The 16,189-nt window shown below is 45.0% G+C and overlaps 1 protein-coding gene across 2 annotated transcripts; it reads left to right on the top strand.

Annotated features, from left to right (window-relative positions):
- The first annotated feature begins 344 nt into the window (after positions 1 to 344).
- LOC108930370 (ras-related protein Rap-2a-like) lies at positions 345 to 14,940 on the top strand. 2 transcript variants are annotated; one of them, XM_018745581.2, is made up of 3 exons: positions 345 to 1,351; positions 9,862 to 10,035; positions 12,698 to 14,940. In XM_018745581.2, exons 1-3 carry the CDS (start codon positions 1,038 to 1,040, stop codon positions 12,933 to 12,935), a joined length of 726 nt encoding a protein of 241 aa, XP_018601097.1. In that variant the 5' UTR covers positions 345 to 1,037; the 3' UTR covers positions 12,936 to 14,940. The 2 variants fall into 2 exon arrangements, with proteins under 2 accessions (XP_018601097.1, XP_018601105.1); XM_018745589.2 differs by lacking the exon at positions 9,862 to 10,035.
- Positions 14,941 to 16,189: the final 1,249 nt, after the last annotated feature.

The following is a 16,189-nucleotide window of genomic DNA, read 5'->3' as shown; positions in this document are numbered from 1 at the left end:
TACTGTAATCACCTTGGCCACACTGACAGAATCCTTCCAGTCCGTGGTGACCTGGCTGTTTATGTTACCATAGAAACAGCATCCACCGCATTTTTTTGTCTCTTGGAGACGCCTTAAAACTGAGGCAGCGATTGGAGAATAGCTATGATGACGTCATATTTTATGTCTAACAATCAGGCGAGCCTAAACCGCCCACTGAACTCGAACATCGGTTCTCTGTGTCAGAGCTGAAGGGAAGTGAGCAGATCTTCTGGCGATTGCAGCGAGCCATTGGACGCTTCACACGTCCGTCACTCAAAATAAGCTCCACCCCTCTACGGAAGCCGAGAGGGAAGCTGGCCTCTTGGTTGGTCGATTCCGCGGCGTTGAATCTCCACCAGAAAAGCATGGCGGCCGGGAGTGGGTGGCCTGGGACTGAGACACAGACTGAGGGATGAAGAAAGAGGATGAGCTAGGATCACAAAGCCTGAACTTATTTTCACCATTTTTTCCAGACTGTTGTCTGTGCTAAAATACAGTAGACGCCCTTGCATCTTTCAAATCGAAACTAATGAGCGCTGCATGTTGTTTGTCGCTCTCGGGTCTCGCCACAAAAAACCAACCACCGCCGGCTCTCATCATGATTGGGGCAAGTTTTGAAACGCGGCACTAGGATGGTGAGCTGAGCAGCAAGCAGCGAGGTGTTACGAAGAAGTGTTGACTACGGGTTTCCTCTGGAAATGAGCGACTTCGGCCGGCGGTGGTGCGGCTCGTGCGAGGAGGCGCGCGCGCTGGGTGCCGCGTAGTTCAGTCGTGTGGCTCCTGAGTCCTGTTCGCTCTCCGCTCCCAGCCCGTGCCGCGTGCGCGCCCCGGTCGGTCGGTCAGTCCCCCCCTTCTTCTGTTTGTCTCCCTAAATGCAGCGCTTTGCCCGAGCTTTGTTCCCTCGGATGTCGCCGGCAGCCTGCTGAGGTCCGCTCCTCTTCATCTGTTGCCCTTCTGTCTTTCTCTGGCTTTATAATCGCCTCACAATTCATCGTCCTCGTCCATTTGGCGGAGAAATGCGCGAGTACAAGGTGGTGGTGCTCGGCAGCGGCGGCGTCGGGAAATCCGCCCTCACCGTGCAGTTCGTCACCGGGACCTTCATCGAGAAGTACGACCCCACCATCGAGGACTTCTACCGCAAGGAGATCGAGGTGGACTCGTCACCCTCCGTGCTGGAGATCCTGGACACGGCCGGCACCGAGCAGTTCGCCTCCATGAGGGACCTCTACATCAAGAACGGCCAGGGCTTCATCCTGGTCTACAGCCTGGTGAACCAGCAGAGCTTCCAGGACATCAAGCCCATGAGGGATCAGATCATCAGAGTCAAAAGGTAGGTGGAAGGAAGGAGCCACCGTGATGGGTGCGCTGGCTGTGCCTGTGTTAGAGGCCCGCTCAAGTTTTACGAAGTGTTCGCCTTACATTTCTTCATTTAGGTGGCACTTTTCTCCAAGCGATGTGAAGGTTACAATTATTTACCCATTTACACAGCTGGCTGATTTTTACTGGAGCAATTTAGGGTGAGTACCTTGCTCAAGGGTACTACAACTGAAAGTGGGATTCGAACCCGTGACCTTTGGGTCCAACGGCAGCAGCTCTACACACTCTACGGCGCCATCAGATGTCTGCACTGCCACTACAGTAGTTAGATGTCTGTCCGGGCCAGCTCGCACTGCTCTGGTTATGCAGAGCTTCTTCCAAATGTGCTCTTAAAATTCTTTTGAAAACATTTCGCTAGTCAAGAGTAAAAGTAAGCAAAGCGCGAAGAACGTGCGATTGTACCGTTTCGTGATATTCGTCTTATTTGAGTTACTAGTTTCCTGCTTCTTGGCTTTCGCGGGGGGTCCGATTCCCCTGCCCCCGACATTCCAGTACGTGGCCTTTGCGTGTTGTGTGCCCATCGAAACTGTCGGTCTTGTTTCAGAAGGCTGAGGTGAGGGTCTGCCATCTGTGATTTCTTCCACGACCCTGAGCGTTGGCAGTAAACTCGTGACAACGGGTTCCTTCAGCAGCCACGAGTGCATGATATCACATGTGTGTTTGATTGAATTATTGCATGAACGAAACCTGCACGCATGTCTGACCCCCAAGGAGATAATCTTGGAAAAGGGAACGAGGGTTCGGAGAGCGTACTGCTGTTGGACAGAGTTAAAACATCCTTGCCCTTATCGTAAGGGCAGCGGGTTGTGTAGTTGTTAGAGTTGCCAGCTTTGGACTCGGAGGTTGCAGGTTCAAATCTCACCTCCTGCTGCAGTACCCTTGAGCAAAGTACTTACCCTGAATTGTTCCAATAAATATTACCCAGCTGTACAAGTGGGTAAATAACTGTAGGTTGCGTGACATTGTAAGTCACTTCGGGGAAAAGCATCATGAAAATGTTTCAAGAATATAAATACAATTGCACAAAAGCCAGAATGTGAATGCAAGTGAATTACATTTTTATTGCAGTCATTAAGGACCTGGACTGGTACCTGAAAGACATGAGTTCAGTCTCAGTGTGGGGAGTTTGTGTTTTATCATTAAGGTGCTTAAGATTGATTCCTTAATTAAAATTGTGATCTATGCAAGTGGTGTATAATAAGAATTATGTCACGGAGAGCAGCAGTGTGAAGAAGTGAGCGCTTTCCATCACTGCCCTAAGTGGATGGGCAGTCCGCACTGTTGTATCGGCAGTTCCGCTCAGCGGATTGTCAGCGTGCTGCTATGTTGGTCAGCTTTGCTCAGTTCTTTTTTTCCATTTTTTGGGTGGCTTCTCTGTGTCTCTTGCAGCCCAGATGGTGCACCGCAGGGTGGAGGCCTCGGTTTCTTGGTACCGCAATTTAGGCAGAAATGAAAGGAAAAAGGACTTGGTTTCTATTAGATATCCAGTAAGATTTAAATGCTGTCTGCCTTCATCCTTGCAGAACTCTGGGCCCAAACCCCAAGGTACTCTGCTGTTGAAGAGCAGATGATATTGATAGGGCAACACTGGGACTTGTTAAGGGCAAGTAGTATTTAAACACAACATTTGTTGGTAATGAGCAAAATAGTATAAATATACATCTGTTGCTGGGTGTTTCATCATTTGTCTTCGGATATTTTATTCGTATGGTAAAGGAGGCAATTTTTTTCACTACTCTGAAAAAGTTAAAATGCAGTGTTCTAATAAAGGCTGCCAATTTTGCCATGCACAGCAATTGCTATGGTTCAGAATGTTAGTTTTTTTTTTTAAATTCATTTATTTAAAATATCCACTAATAGGGAATACATATATAAGGTTGAGTGGCTTTTTAATCAGTTGTAGTTTTTTTTGGTCAGAAGTCTCATTCCTGCAGTGCTCCGTGACATGCTCTAGTTGTATTTTGAAGCAAACAAGTGGTTTATTGCCCAGTGATCACTGTACTCCATGTGAAAAGCTACAATTTTTTTTTGGCCTCACCCTCTCATTTTGATGCTATTAGAAGTGCAGCACCTATAACTGCAATGTTCTTTCCTGTCTTTTTCCTGTTTTGCATCTTCAACTTGAGATCATTGAATGTTGATGGGTGGTAACATCTGGGCCATTTCACATTTACCATGCGACAGCTGGATCTGTGCCCTCTGCATGGGATGGCCCGTGGTCCTGTTGGCTACATTACATACCACTAAATTGCGGAAGTCATTTAATGGGATGTGTTATGGATCCCTTGCAGTGCTGGTGGTTCTGCAGTGAGAACAGAAACGGTGCGTTTTGGCAAGATGCACATGCTCTTCTACAATTCCGGAGGACTTTAGAGCCATGTCGGTTTTGACGTTTCTCCTCCGGGTCAGGGGACTATCTGCGGCACTCGCTGGGAGATGACGGGGTGCCGTATTTTGTAGTATTGCCCAAACAAGAGGTAGGGTACATCTTGCTTACACGAGGACCCAAAGGGTGGTTCAGCTGTCATATGGATAATGGCTGGCTGACACTACCAGCTGCTAACACTGCTTAAATGTGTCCACTCACCAGAACATAATGGAATTTTGCTTTTTCTCAAGCCAAGGAAACATCAGGATAACATTAGACTGCAAAGACTTCAGTCCACATTAGAATTTTTGGCAGAGAATGTGCAGGGAAGAGATGTGTAAGAATGAGGTCATTGTTTCTCTGTGTTATAAGGGTTTTATGGTATATGACTTCCAATATGTCATTTCCTGGCAGCAGTGTTGATGCCTTGATGATCTTAATTGGCTGTTCATTTATTTAATCTTAAGCAAGTTGAAACAGTTTTCGTGACTCTTATTGTGCAGGTGGAGAATGGGGTGGGACCTCTCTGTCCCGGCATGACCTATGGAAATGACGCCTTCAAGATGAGTTCTAGTGAAGCCCATGTCCTGCCAGAACCACAGCAGAGGTTTTGTAGCACTTTTCTTTTCAGATGCCTTGGTGATGTCGTTCACGGAAGTCAGGCACTCTCTGACACAGACAAGCTTTTGTTTCAACCTAAATTATTTTTTATAGAAGCCCCCTTCAGTAGCGAATCCATCACTTGCGTGTTTTGTCCCCCCTTTCTTACCTGCTACTAGATGGTATTATGAGTCTGCTTCTCCGTGTAGTCGTTTGGGTGTAGCTGTTCACGCAAACATTAATCCACGTAGGAATCCAGACTGTGAACAACTTGTTCCTCTGCTCTTTGTGGAGGAAATTTCATGTGCGCATTTCTGTGTTAAGATCGTTTGGAGTAGGATTGGGTTTAGACACCTGGTTTTGAGTTTCTTTTAATTATGAGTGTTGGGGGGGACAATACCTTGGGAAGTATCAAGTACAAGAAGTGTGGTTCTTGTGTGCATTCTATTTGCTTGAACTATATAATAAACTAGTTAGTTATTATGGACAGGGGAAAAACAAGTGTTTTAATTTTTCAGACGACTAAAACTTGCGATTCCATTTCCACACCCTTTCTTGATTGGCCATGATCTATTTTAAAAGAGCCACTTTATAGCATATAACTCACTACTCCAGTCAGATTTGTTAAATCACATTCTGTTTGATGTACCTTTCGGCATTTTTAGGGTCTAGATTTATGGCTTTTCTTGGCTTCTCTTCATCATTTGCATTAGAGAGCAGCACAGCGGTGGGAGGGGATAACCCCCAAAATGCAGACTCGTCCTTTTAGTCCAGCGAGATCTTGGTTTTGGAATTTTTTTCGTCTATAGAAATGCTCACATTCTCCACTATACTTGGGTGCTTGCCAGTGAGATCATTGTTTCAGCTGGAGTGAACCATGCCTTCTCAGAACTAAACATCCTTCTGAAATAAATTTAGACAGGAAAAATAAACACAACATTTTCTCCCTGCTATATTTAAGGGATGAGTCTCCAAGCTGGTGATTTATAGGTTTCAAGGAATTCCTGACAGTTTATTTCTGCAGTGGTCAATCTCAAATATGTTCTCCCTTTTGCAACACTTCATAGACCAGCTCATGCTGGCAGGTAAACACACAGTTTCTTGCCTTGCTTGTTTTTAAAAACAGTAGGTATGCATCATTGAGAGGTGACCAGTTCTCTCCTATATGTTTTTTCCATGTTGTTAAAAAATTGGAAAGCTGTAAAGTTTCAAAAGGTTAGTTTAACTTCTGGTGCAGATGGTTTAGAGTGAGGTTGTCTTTCAACATCAATTCCTTAGTTTAAAAACCTAATTTGACCCTGAAAATGCACTAAGCAGTAATTTGTAAATCAGAATGATGCGTACCATTACAACTTATGGAGAAAACTCAAAATCATTTCAAGCAGGACCCAAATACACCCCCAAAATCACCTAATAACTCACAATACAATAACACATCTTATTATTATTATTATTATTATTATTATTCCTATATCAAAAGTGAATACAATAACAAAATTCCCAGCTCTTATCAGTTACAAATACTCTAATAAAATATAGTACTGTATGTACATATATTTATGTACAGTATTTATGGTGAAGATAAAAGAAGGAATATGACTAAAATATATAAAATATAATATGATGATTACTTCTCACTCACTTTCTTTTACTTGTCATGGTCATAGTGGTATAGCGCCTAACCTTCAAGCACAAGGCTGGGGGTGTACACCCTGGGCGGGACACCTGTCCGTCACAGGGTAAACACATACACACTCATTCTACAGGCAGTTCGCTCACCATTCAACTTGAAACGCATGTCTTTGGACTGTGGGAGGAAACCAGAGCAAGGTTGTATCTCTTTGTATCTGTAAAAATATTGATCCTAAATTGTATTTAAAGGTGTGAATTCAATGGCTTTGTAGAGTTGAATATTTTTAATTTGAACATCAAGGAATGGGTGTACTTAAGACGAATTAAGATAAATCTAAGGAAGCTAAGCTCTTCAGGATCTGGGACTGCTCCAGATAGGCCTGGCAGGCTCCCTCGACGGCCTGCGTGCCTTGCGATTTCTGGAGCAGTACAGGTGTGAGCCAGCTGCTGCTGGGTGTGAGCCATGGGCTGTGCCGCTCCCTTGGGGCTCCCACCGCCTGCAAGCCATGCCACGTTCTCTATCCCCAACCCTTCCCTGCGGAATATTCATTGGGGAAGAATTGTATTTTTTTTAATCTCCCATATGTTTTCACTGACATGAATATCTTACATTATCTATAATCAATGACATATTTGTGATTTTCAAGGATAGATTTTTTTTTTTTTTTTTTTTAAATATAATAACCAGTGCTGAAAAGCACTTCACATGGGGTAGCACGAAAATACAAAGTAGCAAGTAGCATTTGTAGTAACAGTACCTGCTTAAAAAAAAAAAAGTATGTCGAAGGCCATGAAGGATTGAAAATGAAACTCCTAAGGCTGGTACAGGAGAAAATAACCTCTTGTGGTTAAAAGCCACATGGCTTCCCAACCCTTTTACACATGGTGACATTACAAATAGGAAAAATGTTGGTATTTTGGTAGAGTTGCTGAAGGTTAGGTAGTCTTTAGGACTGCAGTCTGTTCAGATCTTCATACGGTCAAAGCCTTGCCTGCATGTCTGAAACCCTGGCATTCGGGGGGTTGGCGCAAAACGAACAGATACATATGCCTACTAAACACCGCATAAAATGACAGTGTCTAATTTCAGTCCTTTGTATGTAGTGGACTGTTTTTTTGAAGCACAGTGCAGAACTCACATGATGCTTTCCTTTTTCCCCTCTGCTCTGAAGGCTCGAATGTAACAGGATGGTGCTTTGTGCTCTTTCTGTCTCTTAGCCTACAGTAAATCACTGGTGGTTCTTGGAGGTATGAGCATGATATGCAGTGAGAATCTGGACCTTCTGTGTAGAATTGTACATCCCATCCTGAATTCGTTATCTGTTTCGGTTCTCCACAATACTTGGTGCTCATGGCAAGAAATTAGACTGCGGACATGGGCTTGCGAGTAACCCATGCTAGAGGAAATCATAGATCAGAGCTCGTCGTCATTGGTGATCAAGGCACGCACCATAGTCCACGTGTGAGTGGAGCTCACTGGTCATCAGTTACACTATGTGATTACAACTGATTTGTCTTGAACCAGAACAGGTTTTGGATTATCCCTACAACCGGGTCTTTGTGGACTTTCCTGTTTTCCAGAATTGTCTTGCTGAAGACCAATTGGTCAACCACACCAGACCTTGTATGGTTCTGTTGCATCTGAATGTGTCCTCTTCAGTCAGTGAGATGTCACAACCTGTCGGTGTCTCAAGCTGCTATCAGAGTCCCTTACTCTTGATGGCAGGAGATGCAGGTCTTATTAACTTCCACCATGTGCTTGGAGTTCACTGATGTGCAGAGATTACTTCGGCCAAGCGACTAAGGACATGGTCTGGAGTGCAGACGAAAAGACTCTATTAAAAGAGGAGTGAGCATGTGATGAAATGACAGCCCGCACTCCATGAGAAAACCCAGCTGCCCCAGGGACCGGCAGGGCCTTCTGATGTTTGCCAGATTGGATCCATTCTGTTGTGTTGCTTTTCTGTGCTGACCTCACAGTGGCCCCTTCATGGAGCCGTTCCATCCGACATCTTAAGGCTGCAGATCAAAGCTGAGGCAGCTGTTCCCCAACCCAACCCGACCCTGACCACAATCGGTGTTGTACTGCGCATGAGGAACCGCTGTTCGGATGCTGCATGTAGTAGACTCAGTCAGTAAGGTTGAACTCGTGTTCCCTAATGATTTTGTGGGGAAAGTCTTTAGGTTTTGAATCAGGTGGCAAGTGGATGTCAGTTACCGAGCAGCTTCTGGAAGAAACTGCTGTTATTTTGCCATGTGTGCAATACTTTATATGAGTTGCATGAGTGAACACACCCTTTGATTCTGGCCCACTATCCAAAGTGACCCTTGCATTCAAGGTTGTACATACTTGTGGCAGAGTGCCTACTTTCCAACAGAGGAGCTAGTGCCCTTTTTTTTTTTTTTTATTATTTTTGTAGAAAGGTTTGAAATGTACGTGTCTTGCTTTGTGGGCTTCTTCTGGGGTGTAGGAGGCTGCTAATCGATTTGCCGTTTTTGGAGGCTCTGTACTGGAGTCCCTGCCAGTTCCTGTGTAAAAGCTGCATACAACACAGTCTTCACAGCTATTGCTGCCTCTGCCGAGGGAAGACATCCCTCCTACTCCCTGTCAGACACCGGCTCCCATTGGCAGCCTGTACACAGATTGGAGTGCAGTTACCCAGCTGGCTGTGACAGAAGCACTGTACTTGTCCAACGTGTAGTGACAGTGATTGTAGCTTGTAGATCGTAATTATACCGTTGTCATCAGAAAAAAATTAGATGCTTTTTTTAAAAAGCGGTGTTGTGATGGCAACGAAATGCGGTGTTATTGACCAGGAGACCTCAAACGGTCAGTGGTTTTCTGCTTTATTTACTTACTCTTATTTATACTGAAATTAGAATACCCTGCATATTCAGTCAAGAATATCAGTCTTTGTATTACTCACACGGTGTTACTTAGACCTGTTGAACAGATCGAAACATGGAGGGAAAAGTTCAGGCTGAAACTTGGTTATGTGTTGTACTGTTTTAAAGCTCGGCGTTAAGTGGAGCAGTTTGGGTCAAGGATTTAACAGCTTCAGTATCCTCTTAAAAGATGGTGAAAAGCATTTAGCCGATTACCAGTCCAGTTCTTTAGTCACCAAACCACCTGCCGATCCCTTTAACCGTTTATTTTGAACGTTGTCTGCAAAGCGGTGCTCGCACACCAGCCATATCGGTTAGTTTTCTAGCCCATAACTCCCTGTGTCCTCTGGCTCTCAACTGGCTGCGCAGCAGGGCCAGCAGCTAAACACCTCCCCGGAGACTCTCCATTTGGCTCTATTCCTAAGGTGTCTTCCGCCATTGCTGCTGGGCTTAGTCACATAATCTTTAAAAGGCTAAGCATGCAACCACCAGCATCTTCAGCATGAGCTTTGTGTCGCTACTTGTTTGAGGACGACTCTGCGTAATTCCCCCTCATCATCGACATTCCCATTACAGAACAATAGTTGCCTGTCGGAGTAACGTTTGGCCATCCTTTAGCAGACATGGCACTATCACAATCTCGCCAAATTATAACTAATGAATAATACAGCGGTTTATCCACATCTGCGGAAGTTTCAGGGTTTCAGTACCGCAGACCTGTGCAGCGCATGGCTTCCTCCGAGTTGTTTCCAGGTGCTTTTTAAATCTTACATCCTCCTGGTTTAATTTCTAACCGGCTGAGATTTCTTCCAATCTCTTCATCTCCGAGTTCTTATCAGTCTCAGGACATCCTAGAGGAAACAGGAAGAGAGAAGCCATTTCCGGCTGTTACCTTATGGCTGTAAAAGAAGCCAAAGGAATTGTTTCGGGGCTGTGAGAAGGAATGTCTCCTTTTTCATGGTTTTTTTTCTTTACAGAAGCGGCACAACCTGCAGCCAAACGTGGCGAATGGGACAGGATGCTCTTCAAACAGCACTGAACCAATTTGTGTGTCTGCATCGATGGGCAGCGATCAGCTCGTCTATCTCTCGGACCAGCAGCAGTCCCGTATTTCAAATGCTGTCAAGCTCAGTCACACCCTTAGTAGCGTGGTAGCCATTCTTCCTCGGTGTTCGTGTCAGGAGGTTGAAGGCAGCATAGATGCGATATGTGAGGTCTGATGCACAGGGGACACACTGCACACGGTCCAAGATCTGGTCCGGCTATAGAGGTGCAGTTTGTGCTTGACATTTGGAATGAAATGAGTGACTTAGCAACCCCAATTCCCCACCTCTGTTGCTCTCCGCTGCCTGTCGTGCGAAGGGATTGATTGGTTTATTGGGAAACCGTGCCTGCTGGTGTGAGAGGCTGCTTTGCGCTCGTTCATCTGCGCTGCCGAAATGCTCGCTGTCACACAGAGCCTCGGAGGCAGTGGCTGAAAGAAGTATTGTGTCGTAATGTAAGCTGCTCTTCCTTCCTCTCTCTGAAACGCGCACGCTTTCCAACATTGTAATCTTTACTGCATCGCAGGCTCTCCAACCCATTCACGCCAGGGTGGCTCCCGCATGAATGGGCTGGCAGCACAGGCCCTAATCTGCCGCATCTTGGCAACAGGCTATCACTAGCGTGCACTCCAGCTACGGTCCTCCATGGGAACCCTGAGGCTCCCGTCCCGTTCCCTGTCACCCTTCTCCAGTGTTACACTGTGACAGATGATGGCACCTTTAGATATTTAAAAAGCCAAGAGACTCCAGGGTCAAGAGAGGCAAGGACCTCTGCCACCCACAGATTCAGAGATTTGTGTGCTCTAACAATGGGAGCCTTCCTGGAGTCAACCTGGTGTCATCTTGGCCAGGGAATCAAAGCTGCTCTCACTGGTGTCACTTGGAGAATGGACTTGTGCCAGGACCCGTGGAACCAACCTGCATGTGGCTCTCCAGTCTGCACAGGCTCAGTCTTTCCTTTTCCCAGAATTCCTCTGTTGCCTCTCCACACCCTGCTGCAGCACACAGCTGACCTTTATACAGAAGAAAGGTGTGAGCGAGGGCTGCATGGCCTGTGTCTTGGAGCAGCCTGGTGACCTTTACAGCACAATGCCCTGTCATACCCTGTCACTGCTGATGTTGTGTGGTGGCTCAGTCACTGCTGCGTGGCAGGTATAACTGTCGCTGTCACTTCTCCAGCGAGCCTCATGACCCCCAAATTCAAGATTCATCCAACTAATTTGAGAACAGACACGATACTTCAGAAGATGCTGACCTTAAATGAAGTTCTGAACTTTTAAAGGCATCCCCCCACACACACTGCATGTCTAGGTCATCCCAAAACTGCTTCTCCAAGTCCCTCTCAGTTCTTCTCTAGCTGTAGTAAAGTAGTATTTCAAATAACTTGAGAATCAATATTTCTCTGTAAGGCCATAAAAGTCCAGACATTAAGCAGATCTTGATGAACATGGGGACACTGTGTTAGACTCTACAAAAGTAGGAGCATCAAGGTCAGAGTTTAATGTGGATCTCTGAAATCACAGTAAATCACAGTAGTACATACTGTACATCACAGTAAATATATTTTAGATCTCCATCGTTGTTGCTGGCACGACAGTTGTAACTCGTAAGATTAGATTAGTAGGCGATGTTAATGTTCATCTTCCAGTCCCAGTCACCATGTTTTGTCCTATATGTACTTCAATAACGTGGTGATAGCTGATCCCCCCCCCTTTGCAAATGTCAGTAATTTATGGCCATCAGTATTTCATGGGAGAAACATAAGAAAATGAATCTAGAAGTGTTTGCATGTGCTGTCCTACACTGGTGGCTTGGCTTCATTCTTTGTATACTGTATATTTAGTAAAATATTATAAATACATATATACAGTATATATGATAACAATTATATAATTATTCTTGCAAGTTATTCAGAAGCCCTGATACAGACTGAATGCATTGTGTGTGAGTAAAAATTTAAAAAAGGTCCTTGTACACTATTTAGTGGTTAATTTTTTATTAGTGCCAAAAACTTTGAAAATATTTGAAATCATTTATAAGCTGTCAGTTTTTTTTTTTTTTGTGTGCAAAGTTATCAGCCCTGGAAACTCTAGAAAGTTTTTAATCTATGGAATCTAGATCAGGTTTCTAAATGGTTTTTGTGGTTCCAGAATTCTTCTTGACAAGCTCAAATTTGGAGCCCCCCCCCCCCCCCAGAACATTGTTTGTTTACAGCCAGGAATAGCCTGGCTGAACAGCGAGCCGCCTAATTAATGAGCAGACCTGGGTGTGACGGGGCTCTGGGCAGCCAGGTGTGGAGCCGACCGATGCCTATCCCACTGCCAGCCCTGGACCAACATGGCTGTTCAAAGAATAGCGGCCTGTCTGCCAGCAAAACCGCCCACCCCCCCGTCCCCTGGCCATTATTGCACTACATCACACACTCCTGTGAAACACTCGAGTGTGAGGGAGTAGGGCAGCCCGTGGCCAGAGGCTGTAAAAGTTCCTCCATTACACAGTCGGGTTTCTGTGAATTACACTGTACATTGTTCATTATTCCTGGAACACATTGCTTGAATTGTGCTTAATGGCCTTTTTTTTGTACGTTTTCTGTTTGCCTTCGTTTTTCTGTTCACGCTTTACTGACCGCTGCCTTGACTGTCAGAATCAAAGCGCAGTGTGCAGAAAAGTTTTTAGGAAACAAAAAAGATAATGTTGTAACGGCTCGCAGGGGCGCTGGTGTGTTCGCGGGACTCCACCTCCAACACACGTGCTTGTGTGTCATCTGCAGGTATGAGAAGGTACCAGTGATCCTGGTGGGCAACAAGGTGGACCTGGAGAGCGAAAGAGAGGTGTCGTCGGGCGAGGGCCAGGCGCTGGCCCAGGAGTGGGGCTGCCCCTTCATGGAGACGTCAGCCAAGAGCAAGACCATGGTGGACGAGCTGTTTGCGGAGATTGTGCGCCAGATGGACTCCGGGGCGCAGCCCGACAAGGACGACCCCTGCTGCTCCTCCTGCAGTATACAATAGCCCTGGGCCTGTGAAAAGGACGGGGCAAGGAGCGGGCAGGCTGGGGTGCCTCCTCGCAGAACTTGGGTACAACCACCACAAGCAATCATAAAATTTTACTAAAGATAAAAAGGTGCAAAAAATAAGAATTGTGATGGGTGTTTTGATGCTTATAACCAGTCGTACATTAACTGTGATTTAATATTGATGGCGATGTTCATGAGTAGCAGTTCATAAAGAGTGCAGAGAAGAGGCAGCCAAAGGAATTGCCAAATTGCAGAGAAGTGCTCTTGTGTTTTTTCAGCCCTGTGAAGGTGCTGGGACGGTTGTGGAGAAGTGTCCGAGTGTTACCTGGGATAAGGGCACCACTGGGCAGGATGTCGCTTGCGTGAAGTACTGCAATTTCACCACCACTTTGTTTTATTTTTATTTTATATAAATAATTGGTTTTATGTGTGACCTTTGTTTTTATGACCCGCTGCCTCCTAGGGTGAGCCTGGGGTCACAACTACCAATGTACTGTACCTTATGAACCCACCCCATCTATTTGTTTTCGGTCCAGATGCGATCAGGCATTTACATGCAGAGCAGAACTTGTGCCTTGATCCATGGGGAATTTTGGAAAGGTTATTTAATAGTACCTCTGTTTTCTGTTTTAATGCCTTTCCTGGCGAGACAACGGCAGAGCAGAAAGCAGCTCTCTCTGCGTTTGTTAAAAAGCTTGATATCGCTGCTTGTTCTCCCCTTTTCTCCGACAGTTCTAACAAAGTGAGGAGGTCACACAGCCCAGTGTACTGAAGTGGCTTTTCTTTCTTTCCACCATTTTCACTGCCACACACCTTGGCTTAAGGGCAACCCCATTGCCTTTCAGCGTGCCCACAGAAGCCTTTTTTGGGTTCGAAAGCTTCGTAGACAGTGCCGGAACTCCTATAATTCTGTGTATGAGGTGATCCATTTGCGCTCTGAGGGAGTTTAGCGAGAGCTCCAAGCATTGCGCCATTGTGTTGGCTCTCGTCACTTATGTTTTGGATATAGGACCTGATAGTTTCTTATTAATGATATTAACTGTAAAGAAAACTAGCAGCAAGTACGAGGACATATTTGGTATGGGCGGTGCATGAGCTCCACAGAAGATTTCGCACTCGTGGCAGAATGGCCAGTCGTAATGCATGGCTAGCTAGCGACAAAAGGAATCCGTGGTCTGAGATTTTAGGCCATCAGATTGCATACCGAGCTGGCTCTCGCCTACAGCCGGACCTCAGGAATCTGACGCTCTCGGAACTCTGTGCTTTTGTTGGCAGTGGAGAAAGTAGGCTGCTGCCGCGTTACCTTTTTATCCCTGATTTTAGTTTGTTTTTATTAACAGTTGATTCTGTCCCCCTCCTTTTGGTCTGTCACCTAGAAATGAAATTGTAATTTTTTTTTAATACTACCAACCCATGTACATTTTGAGAACTTTCTCGTGAAGGCAAAAGGAGTATTTTAAGGTGTGTCTTTTCTCCACTCCGCTCCGCTTTTCTTAAGAGATACGAATTGACATTTGTTTGTCTCCTGGGCCACTTGCACTGTGCTGGACCTTGGCAAAGGCACAGCGGCTCTGCGCTGACGTGCTCTACGAGCCTTCGATCCCTGAAGCAGCTTGCAACACAGGCAGCTAACTTTTGTCTGCTTCGCCCATGTTTTCACTTCTAGTTGACTTTTCCTTACGTTCTTCATAAGAAGTATTCATTCCTCCCTCAAAGGAATGTAGTTTATGGAGGTTGGGCACAGCTACCAAGCAATTTTGCGTTTGGGTCTCATGCTTACTTTGGGTCTCTTAAAGGCTGATCCTTTGGGTTGGTCTGTAATTCGGTGTGAAATGCTTCAGCCATGTTTATGTTAGTGATGCAGTCTGTCTGTAATGGAATAAAATAAATGCATTACATCATTTCAGCACCCCCCACCCACCCCTTTCCACTCTGTAAGGAAAAAAAACAGGACTGAAATATCCATGATGACAATAATCATGACAATAAAAAGAAATCTAAATGCAGTGTGACTTTCCAGTGTTGTGTGTGTGTGTGTGTGGGTGAGTGTGCAGTGGAATGATTGTTTCAGATGCACCCTGAGAAAGGAGACAGCTGTCAGTGTGTCATGCTTGTCAGCTGTCAAGTGGATTTTTGGTGAGAAAAAAGACATTTTTGTGTGTAACTGGATGCTCCAGATTATCATACTTTACATTGAATGTTCTGTTTTTAATATAGGGACACAGTGGTTAGAGCCGCTGCCTTTGGACCCAAAGCTCACAGGTTCAAGTCTCACCTCCAGCTGTAGTGTCCTTGAGTAAGGTACTTACCCAAAAATTGCTCCAGTAAAAACTATCCAGCTGTATAAATGGACAAATAATTGTAAATACCTTAATGTTGTAAGTCATGTTGGAAAAAAGTGTTGGCTAAATGAATAAATGTTCATATATTTAATATATGCTCAGATCACCCTCATCCATCACGAACACAACAGGGATCAGAAGTCTGTTCATAACTATTTTTTAGAGAATCCGGAGTCACTTTTACCAATAACCCAAAGTTTAGTAATAGACATCCCTTGATTTATTTACAAGTTAGTCTGTAAAAAGTTCAGATACTGCATATCTAAAAAAAAAAAAAAAAAAAAAATACTGAGAACATACAGATCACACTTGCTTGGCAACAGATTTTACAAAAGTAATGATCTGAAATATGTTTATCTTTGAAATTGGATGACTTGAACATTCATAACACGAGAAGTTTGTGTATTATGTATTTTTCTTAAACTGTATCCAGTTGTACAAAAAGTGAAATTTGTTCATGTTTTTGAAAGAGTTTAAGAGTACAACTTTTCAGCACCTTTAAAAATGCTGTAGGGCTCCTTCTCGCAGCCTTCCTGCTACCAAGTTCGGTACGGTTTAGCATCGTCGTTCCTTTGCTGCTCGAGTTTAAGTATAAATTCTGGGGACTCGAACGTGGACGAATCGCATAACGTTCTGCACAGTACACTTTCCGTGACACCCACACAACGGCATCCGTCACCGACAAAACGGTAAAACGGGACTGGAAGAGGCGACAGGTGCGGCTTGTTCCAACTTCATTCGCAGGGCCCATCAGTGTGTACTGTGGTGATATGGAAAGCCGCTGGACTGCGGGGGAATCCTTGTCACCATCTGACATTGTGTGTTTTCATGTTCTTTATGTATTCCTGTAGGTTTCCTCCAGGTGCGTCCGTTTCCCCCAGAATCCAAGGTCATGTGATTCACGTGA

Source organism: Scleropages formosus, chromosome 12, assembly GCF_900964775.1.
Source record: "Scleropages formosus chromosome 12, fSclFor1.1, whole genome shotgun sequence".
Lineage (NCBI taxonomy): Eukaryota > Metazoa > Chordata > Actinopteri > Osteoglossiformes > Osteoglossidae > Scleropages > Scleropages formosus.
The sequence above is the reverse complement of the archived record's forward strand: the minus strand, read 5'-3'. Positions and strand labels throughout refer to the sequence as shown.

Coding starts and splice junctions, on each gene's coding strand:
- LOC108930370 (XM_018745581.2), top strand. CDS start 1,038: ATGCGCGAGTACAAGGTGGTGGTGCTCGGCAGCGGCGGCGTCGGGAAA. Junction 1,352..9,861: donor CAGATCATCAGAGTCAAAAG/GTAGGTGGAAGG, acceptor TTTTCTTTACAG/AAGCGGCACAACCTGCAGCC. Junction 10,036..12,697: donor GTCACACCCTTAGTAGCGTG/GTAGCCATTCTT, acceptor TGTCATCTGCAG/GTATGAGAAGGTACCAGTGA.